This window comes from Arachis hypogaea, chromosome 17 (assembly GCF_003086295.3).
Source record: "Arachis hypogaea cultivar Tifrunner chromosome 17, arahy.Tifrunner.gnm2.J5K5, whole genome shotgun sequence".
Classification (NCBI taxonomy): Eukaryota; Viridiplantae; Streptophyta; class Magnoliopsida; order Fabales; family Fabaceae; genus Arachis; species Arachis hypogaea.
In genome coordinates this window covers 36,744,540-36,754,657 of record NC_092052.1, presented here as the reverse complement: position 1 = coordinate 36,754,657, position 10,118 = coordinate 36,744,540, and the positions used below count along the sequence as shown (strand labels likewise).

General features: G+C 34.1%; 1 protein-coding gene across 1 annotated transcript; it reads right to left on the bottom strand.

The window, feature by feature from the left end:
• LOC112765858 (phosphoglycerate mutase-like protein) lies at positions 1-4,819 on the bottom strand. The gene is made up of 10 exons (XM_025811720.3): positions 4,563-4,819; positions 3,637-3,701; positions 3,172-3,279; positions 2,779-2,858; positions 2,288-2,450; positions 1,723-1,797; positions 1,518-1,603; positions 948-1,067; positions 458-502; positions 1-369 (listed from the first exon to the last, which is right to left on the bottom strand). Exons 2-10 carry the CDS (start codon positions 3,697-3,699, stop codon positions 255-257), a joined length of 855 nt encoding a protein of 284 aa, XP_025667505.1. The 5' UTR covers positions 3,700-3,701; positions 4,563-4,819; the 3' UTR covers positions 1-254.
• Positions 4,820-10,118: the final 5,299 nt, after the last annotated feature.

Sequence of the window (10,118 nt, the reverse complement as noted above, 5' to 3'; positions counted from 1 at the left end):
TAAAGTAATAATAACATGCATTCATATTTGTGTCTATTAAAGAACTAGTTTCTCCATCATTCACCGATTTACTTAATTCCACAAAAAAGGGAGTTATATAACTACTTGAATATAGTTTTCTTTCTTTTATTCTATGAAACAAATACATGAAACTTTGCTTGTAAACGCAATTAAGATTAAGAATTCACTATATCCTGGACGAAAATCTCATCACTATATACTAATCCACCATTAATCACCGAGGAAATAAGTTATTAATTAGTGGATCCATTGGCTGAATGCTTATCATCAGCAAGATCACTGGGAAGATCAGGGCCAGAAGGAATCTTGCCAGGATAATTAGTACTTGACTCATCTGATCCAATCATACTGGACAATGCACGCAAATAAAATTCAAGTGAGAAATTAATTTGATTTTGAGTGTAAAAGTAGCTTGTTGAGCAAGTAAAATCCTCACCCTCTGTCAACCAGAACAATTGAACGTAGCTCACAATTGGCAAAGCTGTATAAACAAGAAATACAAAATTGTCAATTAGTGTTATCAAGTCTACACGTATAGATCAACAACTTAGTAGTTTAAAGCTAATAACATTTTCCGATCAAATGAACTTCCTATATTTCTGTATCTTTTAATTGATTTTTTTGTAGTCATGTCAAGGAACAGATAACTCAGAAACTTCAAATTAAATAAGTTACCACTAGAGTATGATTCACCTGAGTTGTTCTAAACCAACATAAGTCATTATGGTTATTTTATTATTATTATTCTTAGGTTTCTAATATTTCGTACCTCTTTTAAAAGGATGAGATTTCTTCCTTCAGTGCTATACTCTTATTAGACACATACATAAAAGGATCTAACTATTTATAATTTCTTTTTTCTATCATATATCAAAAACCTGAATATTCTATTCATCTAGTCTGACGTTTTCTCAGAAAATGCTTACTGTTTGCCTATTTCGCTCTTCACATTTGGGTGACAATCATTTCCAAAGACACTTAGTGTATTAAACAGAAAACTGCTGTGAGTAACGATCGCTATTTCCTTCTCTTGGCGTGTCCACAACCTGGGCAATAACAAAATTTGGGGAAAATATGTCAGAGTTAGTTATAGCCTTATTGCCATGCTAACACATCATGAAACTTTGCAACTATTTGTCCAGAACATATTCAAGCTGGAGAGAAAAGGACGAAATATAAGAGTAGTATTGAATGTTAATATTGGTTTTATTGCCAAAGTGCAAACACATAAACAATCTGAAGCCATCAATGAGGGGCATAAGATTCAATGCAAAATCATGGTAGAAATTTCAAATGCAAAATTAAAAATGGTTTTCTAAGAACTAAAATTAAGATATAATGAACCTCTCAACACAGTCATTGGCAAAAAGGATTATTCTCCGGCCCTCCTTATCTGAGTTATCCAACACGATAATCTTCTTGGTAAATAACTAAATATGCAAAAGTCATTGGCAAGAAAACAAGAGGAAATTATTTAATAATACTAAATTACTAACCAGTCAAGAAACTTCAGTCCCCTAGCAGTAACTTCTTCTCTCGTCTCTCTTTCTGGAGTCCACCAGGTGTCCTCGTCAGTTTCAATCTAAACAGATTTTATATCAAGTATGAATCCCATTCAACCAAATTTTTGTTATCAACTAGTGAGTAGTGACATATATATAAGAATGAGATTAACTGTGAAAGCTGCTAGAGACAATGTACCAGTGAAAAATCAATTGCTGGAAACATATTCCGGTATTCACTGATGGTTCTTCTCTTATCACAAGGATGATTCCCCTGAATTACAGGCATAAAGCATTATATAAAAGCATATTGACTTATATGGCAAATGAAACTTAGGAAAGGGTTAAGAGTTCTGTTGAATCTTCATATTTCATTTTTGTCAATAGCTACAGGTGAACTGGTTATGTAAATAAATGCGGAAACAAATTATTCAAAGATGCCAAGCTGACTCCATATATGATACTAAAATGATCCAACCAACCAAATTAGGATACTTTAGAAAGACTCACGAAGCCTAGTTAACCTTGTAGTGATACAAGGTAACAAAGGAACACACCAAAGCTCAGAGTGACATCGTCAATACCATACTAGCCATTTTCAAACAAATTTAGGTAGATTTTTATCTGGTATATTTCTTAAAACTAATGTTGTGGCATAATGAAAATTTCGGGCCAAGGGAATGATTCATGTAATTAGTTGAATCAATAATCCAAACTCCAGAACTACACCAAAAGTAAATAGCATTTATGTAATCGTTACGTACTATTTGTTCTCGGCAAAGCTCTACTGCTAAAAATGGTGGGGAGTTAAGACTAGAAATTGCAGGATGATTGCTATCTCCAACATTTTGCGTCATCAAAGGAGCTTCCTTATTCCCATCAGCATGTGCTTCACCACCAAAGACACCAGCTGCTGTTTGCATAGTCCTGCAAATAATGCAATTATGAGCAATGCCAATATATGAAACTTTTATTAAGATGATTCAGTTTTTCAAAAATTGAATGGTTAATATCCTACATTTATCCATAAATTGAATGTTATGAAGACACTGGATGGTAAAAATTTTCCATGCATGTTATAGATATTCTCATTTGTGTCGGTTTGTGTGAACACACATCATAAACAAGAGCTTGTTTGTTAGATATGGTGTATTTTTTTTAAAAAAAAAATATGAATAAAGGAAGCAGCAACAGAATTAACAAAGTGAGATTGACATGTCTTAACATAATTCTAAACATTATAACCAAGCTATACCTCAACAGGGGGGAAACAATAACTAGTTCAATTCTTTTGGAAAGTCCACAAGACTTGACATGGTTTCGCAGATTTGCAACCTGTCATAGAGCCACAAAAACACCACCAAGCTGTTCAGAGAACAAAAAGTGAACTATGAAAAACAAGGGAAAGAACAGGACAGATTTGTCAAATTCATGTTATTCTTTTCACAAAACTCCAAATTATGGAAATTCCATGGAACCCCACCAACACCGCCAATACAGGAAGTTTCAAACATTTATCATCGCAATTGCTTCAAGGAGGAATTTTCACACAGCAAAGACCAACCGGAAATATTTGTTGACAACATGACATTATCCAAATTCAAATACGCACACACAAAAAGAAAGAAAAGAAATAAAAAATAATTACCTGCTTCCAACCAAGAGGTGTTAGTTGCGCATCAAAAAGATCCTCAGACATATATGCATCATGGTTTTTCTCTCCCTCAACATTATGAATTCCTTGGGCATGCCTAACCTATATTCAAACATGATTTAAGACATTAATGCTATAACTAGAAAGCAAAGCAAATGGTGTATGATCTCAAGAACCACAATACAAATATACAACATACTTTAGAACTCAACCTATGAATCAACTAAATTTCATGCACTTCATAAAAAAAATTTGAAGACCACATAGCACGGAATTTCATTGAACAACATCAGTAATAAACACCAATCCATTTATAAAGTACCACAGCTGAGTACATTTTAAAATTTCATATCACAAACCTCCATCAGGTTGGAATTTAAAAAAAATAAAATAAAATAAAATAAATTTCTTAGCATAAAGAAAACACAAAAATGCGTAAAGGATAAAATTGTCACATACCAAGTGAATAGTTTTGCAACGATGCAATGGATAGAGACTTTGATCTACAGCAGCGGTACCCATACCTGTAAATAAATAAATAAATAATAAATTAACTGAACTATAGAAAAAGAGACAATGAATAAAATATTAAAGCTCAAAAAGAGAACTGAAATTGCAAAAGCGTAGTAAAAGGTTTAGGCATAGATACCGGCGGTTCTGCAGAGTGGCAATTATAATAACAATAATAAATTAATAATAATAATAATAATAATAATAATAATAATATAAGTAGAAAAAGCGAGAATCTAATTTTGGCATAAAACCAGCATATGCTACCGTACATATGGAATGGAATTTCAACAACAGCAACAGTGGATATAACAGTGAACACTGAACACCACATCATTTTTTTCCCTTATCAAAATTTTTAATTCAAAATCACGTATTCAAACTCAGCAAATGTTCACGAGATAAAACTTATGTTAAATCCGCTATTCTATCGTATGATTGGTAAGTTTGTGTTGAGTTTATAAAGTTAAAAATCTTGCTTCCTTAAAAGCGTAAGAAGAAGAAGAAGAAAGTGATCGAAATGCTAAGAAAATTGTGAATGAAGTTATGATGAGCTTTCCAAAAGTGAGGAATTATGAAATTCTAAAATATCTGATCTGAATAGAATACTTTTGGCTATTAATATCAGATCAAAAGAAGTAGCGTAATTGATAAAAGTAGCTGGATCTAAATATCTAATAGTAGTTGATATGCACTACTGTTTGATCGATACCGTGGAATCAGCAACATTCGAAAATAATAATTAATAATTAGTAATTAAATACGAATAATAAATGCAGAACAATTAAAATTTAAAATATGAATTGCAACTATAGAGGAATGAATGAAAAAAAACGAAAGACAAAGGAAAAAGCGCGAGAGAGAGTTTGACATACCAGGAGAAGAAAATTTTGATGCGAGGGAGGGACGAGTGATCAAGGAAGTGATAGAAGGAAAGTAAGAGGGTAGTGTTTGAAAATGAGGGCAAATGTGGAATTTGAGTCGGGGTTAATAGAACGATGGAAGGACGGTTAGGAGTTAGGAGAGTTGGCGGCTGATGCGAGTGATGGGAAGATGGAAGAGTTCGTGTTCGGTTTTGGTTGTAATGCCTTTTTCCACGTGGACAAGTTGCCAACTGCACAACTAAAAGTCTAAAAGAGAAACGTCAGTTCGTCAAACGTGTACCGGGTTCAAGATTTGGTGTGACTCAACTCAGTTGGAATTCTTTTTCTTGAATTTAGATTTTTCATTTTTATTAAATATAACTTTTGAGTCGGATTTGTTTCATATTTTAAATAGACTTGTTCTGATGGTAATGAATCTTTTTAATTTTTTTAATTAAAGATGTAAAATCTAAAATCTGATCTTTAATTCTTGAATACTGTTTTTTTATATTTTTTTTTATCTAACTCGTATAAATATAATATATGATGAAAGATTACATTTTATTCCTTTAAAAAAAAAATTGACAAAATCTAATTTCTATTTTTATTACTATTTTATAATTAAAATATATTTTTTGTCGTAAAATTAGTAATAAATTATACTTTTTTATTAAATATTATTTATATTTTTTTTTCTTTCTATTTCCTTAAACTCTTCGTATTCTTGTTTAGTGTATTTTTTTTTTTTTTTACTTTTAGTTGTGTCTGTTTTAGATTCTTCAAACATCTTTTGCTTTCTTTCATTCTTCAATTTTAAGGTCGGTACTTCTAGTCCTTTTTTTCTCCTTGTGCTTTTTGAAATCATGTTTGCCTATATTCTTGATTCTGATGTTGCATTGAATTTAATTTTATTGTTATTGGCTTCATTGATGTGAGTATAATGTTGATCCTTTAGAAATAAATGGGTGTTGGTTGTATGATAAAAATAGATGATAAAAATGGTTTCTTTTTTTTCTTTTTGATGCTTCTCTTTTGCATGCTTGAAGTTGCTAGTGTTGTGTTTGTGTTGGAAGATTTGTTGCCCTTCAAGTGGCAGTGGTGCCACTTCTAGTGTAACATCCTATTATGTAAAATTTTAGGTTTAAGTCGTAAAATAGAGGTGGTAATATATTACGATATATATATATTTAAAAAATTCGTAACTAGGAGCCTTAAAGAAAAGTTAAAGCAAAATCGTAAAAAGAAAAACTCAACACACTTGGAAACATAAAACCGGATAAACAGAAAGGATAAACCATAAAAATAAGGAGTAGAGTACCAAGAATACAGAATATTAAGCTCTAGACTCGACCTGCGAAGCCAAGGTCCGCTGGAGTATAATTACATACATACATATAAACATATTCCAGAGTATCCCAAAAGACATAAAATAAGCCTCCTAATTCTCCAAAAAGCCTCTAGGAGGATTAAACATAAAGTACAAGTGGAGAAGAGTCTATATACATATATACACATATTAATATGACAAAATATAATATTCCCACTTCGCTTGCCATAGGAACCTCCAGACGCTCACTGAGGTGCATTTCGACCTACATCTGAAAACAACAACATATGTTTGAAATGAGAACCGAAGGTTCTCAGCATAGTAAGGTGCCAACGTACATAATATATAAGATCCCGAAAAAGGCAGAAGCAATCCTAGAACTCTGACACTCAGAATTAAACTTAAGGAATAAATTAAACCAGAAATTTGGTAAATTGTCTAAGGTTCTCAAGTTCCAAATCTAATCCTAACTCAACACTTCACTCGTACCTCCTCCAACCCTCCGAAACACCGGTGGAACTACCCTCGTCATGCCTCCGTCATATGAGGGGTCTTTTAGTTGCACAGACATACAATTCAAGTAAGGAAAACACAAATAAATGCAGTTACAGCAAATAGGCAATTAACAGATAAACATAGTCAAGCAATTAGGCAAACCAAGATAATGCATACTTAAGCAAATCATTCAAATTCACATGATGCATATCTTTCCTATGGCTGATGATATCATCTGTCGGTTACATAGCCAGCTCGACATGTCCTGGTAGCTAACCTTGGACAGTCCCTCTGTACGCGCATCCCTATGCTCAAACTTATCCACGAGAAGAATTCCAAGCTAACATGGGAGAGACAATACCCCACTCTCAAAAATATCTATGGAAAGAATCCCAAACTGACATGCGAGAGTACCCCAAGCTCAATTCATATGTATGTGCAAGCCCATAGGGGAACCCAGAGAGTTAAAGCGTCCAGTCACATCTTACGTATAGGGGGTCAACGAATGTCTCAAAAATCTTTAAACACATAAATCATGTAATCATTCAATCATAAATCATCAATGTCAATATCAATCTCATTTCATCTTAACTCATTCAACATTATCATCATTGCTATTAGTTATAGATCATTTATCATTATTCACTTCATTGCCTTAACAACTCAACCATTCATCATTTCTCAATCTCTTCTCAACTTTTCACTTAACTTCTTCAACACGCCCACCCTTTTTCTAAAGCTTGAAAAATCGTTAACGGATTTTAAACAGGTGTTAAAAAGATTTACAAAGATAGAGGATTGACTTAACACTCAAAAATCTCATTTTTGGCTAAAACAAAAGCTCGTGTACGCGAGATTGCAAAAACAGAGGGAGTGCTCGCATCGCGTGTACCATCCGTGTACGCGAGACCATGTTCGCGCACTCGAGATTACAAAATAGTGGGCATATCTCGCGTCGCTTGTGCAGGTCGTGTACGCAACACTCCCTTTTCCTCAAAAGCGGTTAAGTTTGTAGAAAACCATATTTTTGTACCGAAGTTCGCACACGCATAACTTTCTCGTTTTAAATGACTTTTTATCCGTTCTTCAAACGGCATAAACTTCACAAACCTAATTTTCATTCAAAATAAGTTTCACTTAAATTGGGGTCCAAAAGCCGAGTTACGCCTCACCGAAGTTGGTCAAAAATTCACTTTTTAACAAAGCATCAAAATCCCATTCTTTCCAAAATCTTAATTTTAAACCATTATTTTACTCCTCAAAATAACACCAAATTTCATCCAAAACAATTCCATACCCTTTTCACCCCTTTCTCAACATACCACTATCCAATTCTATAAATTTCCACCCAAGGAATTCCTAATTATACCACATTATTCATAAATCATCAATCTATTATTATCATTACTCATTATCATTATCAAACCTCATCAACAATCAATGATTCACCACATTCTCATCATCAGTACATACAAACCTCATCAACACACTCAAAATCTTCAATTTAATTACAACCATTATTCATCAATTTCATCATCAAAATTTACTACCATTATCCACCATCAACAATTGTCAATAATCTACTCATTCTTATCACAACATAATGTTTTCACCAAAGCTTGATAAACCTTACAATTCCACTTAGTTCAACTTATCCTACGATCAACTAGCCTAAGTTTTCACGTAACAATATATATTATCTACGAGAAACCAAAACCATACCTTAGCCGATTTCTCCCTAAGCCAAAGACACCTCAATTTCAGCGTTTTTTCAAGCTTTCACTTCACCAAAATCACACCAAAACTAGTTCCCAGCTTCTGAGGTTCCAAATCCACAAGTTCAACCACCAATAGGACTTAAAATCAACATAATTCAATCTATTTCCACCTTATATTACCATAATCAACATCAAACCTTATTAATTCAACAATCCACATAAGGGTTTAAGGGTTCTTACCTTCCTCAAGCATCAATGGAATAAAACCCAATAATTTTCTCTAGCTAGTTTGATCCTAAAACACCAAAATATCACAAGTCTCAATATCCAATTACCCAAATTTTGAAATTAGGAAAAAGAGAGACTGAGGTTGAGGTTGCAATATCCTTACCGAATTAGTTAGTGGACTTTGTAGAGCTTGATGCGGTGGTCACGTGGCCGCAAACGGTGCTGTGATTGGAACTCCGGATTGAAAGTTATGGTGGAATGAAAATTGAAGCAAGGGTTTGAATATTCTTCCTTTCTCCTCATGCAAGTTTCAGCCTATTTCATTTTGGGGAAGGAGAAGGAAGAGCTGAATCTCTTAGTATTGGGTGAATTGGGTTGGGCCTTGGGCCCAATATGGGTCTGGTTCATTTGGTTCGGTCTGTTTAGCCCAATTTTGGTCTAAAACCTTTAAAATTAGTATTAAAATTCATATTAACTTATTTCTATTTCTTTAAACTAAAAAAATTAATTTTCTAATTTTTTAAATAATAATTAATTTATTAACTAATTATTTATTAATTTTACATTTTTACAACTAGCATGGCAGTGCCATTACCAGTTCCTTGGAAGTGAGTTTGTGCGATTGGGTATCTTTGTGCCTGTTTGAATAGTGCCACCATTGCTAAAGGTCATGGATACAAAAACTTTAGATATTGCACCTAATATTGTGGTATCTAAAGTATAGGTAATTCGGAATTTCTCTAAAATTTCTGTATCCATCATGAAAACTACACCTAATACTATGGTATCTACCCACTCAACACTCTTGGGTATGTTAGAAGAAATTTTAGGTATTGAAGATCGAGACATAGAGGTTGAGCACTGGTGCGCGTGTACGCAAAATCCACACTATTTCGTACAACAGCAGCAGTACCAGCAAGTGCACTGGGTCATCCAAGTAATACCTGAGTGAGTCAGGGTCGATCCCACAAGGATTGTGGCTTGAAGCAAGCTATGGTTATCTTGCAGGTCTTAGTCAGGCGGAATCAGAAGAAGTTGGATTAAGAAGTTAGCTATTAGGAATTATATGATGGGAATAGAGTTGAGAGTTGGAGTTGCTTTGTCTTTCTGAAGTAACTCTGGTACTACTATCTTCTTTGCTTGTGAATGATCTTCTTCTATGGCAGGTTGATCTCCTCTGCTACAGGTTGAACACGGTCGTGGCCTTTGGCCGTGTTACTCAATCTGACGAAGGGTGAGGCGCATAGCAATCCATTCTCTTGGCGATCCTACTCAAAATGCCACAGACAAGGTCGAATCTTCCAGATCAGAGAACGCTGCTTCTTTGGATTCTAGCCTATACCACGGAGACCCTAATCACCCCGGAGATCAGCTGAACTGGTGTCTCGAGAAGTCCCCAACGAAATTGTGGATTAACCGTCTGAGAGATGTATAAACATAGCTGTTGGCTCGTGCTTTTCTTCCAGGTACTCACACGAACCCAAGTAGATGCAGGTGTTTGTCAGGCACGTTCGTCTTAATGTGATGAACGGAGCCAATTTGTCAGATCGTCCTGTTAATCACGATGAAGATCAAATATACATCTTAGAGATAGATCAAGCACGGATACAAGAAGAAGAAATAGTACTTTTATTAATTCATAGGACTCAGCAGGGCTCCTCCCCTCAACCTAGGAGGTTTAGAAACTCATACTGAAGGTAAAAACAAAGTAAAAATGAAAATAGGGCTGAATGGTGTATGATAATATGTCTGTGAAAATCATGTAAAATACACTTTAAATACTAAACAGATGACTAGTAA

Bases quoted from the DNA above. Each gene is read 5' to 3' on its own strand.
- LOC112765858 (XM_025811720.3), bottom strand. From the start codon at position 3,699: ATGGGTACCGCTGCTGTAGATCAAAGTCTCTATCCATTGCATCGTTGC. The intron at 3,280-3,636 runs GTATGTGACAAT...GTTTGAATATAG, and splicing joins GTTGCAAAACTATTCACTTG to GTTAGGCATGCCCAAGGAAT. The intron at 370-457 runs GTGAGGATTTTA...TGCATTGTCCAG, and splicing joins ATTGTTCTGGTTGACAGAGG to TATGATTGGATCAGATGAGT.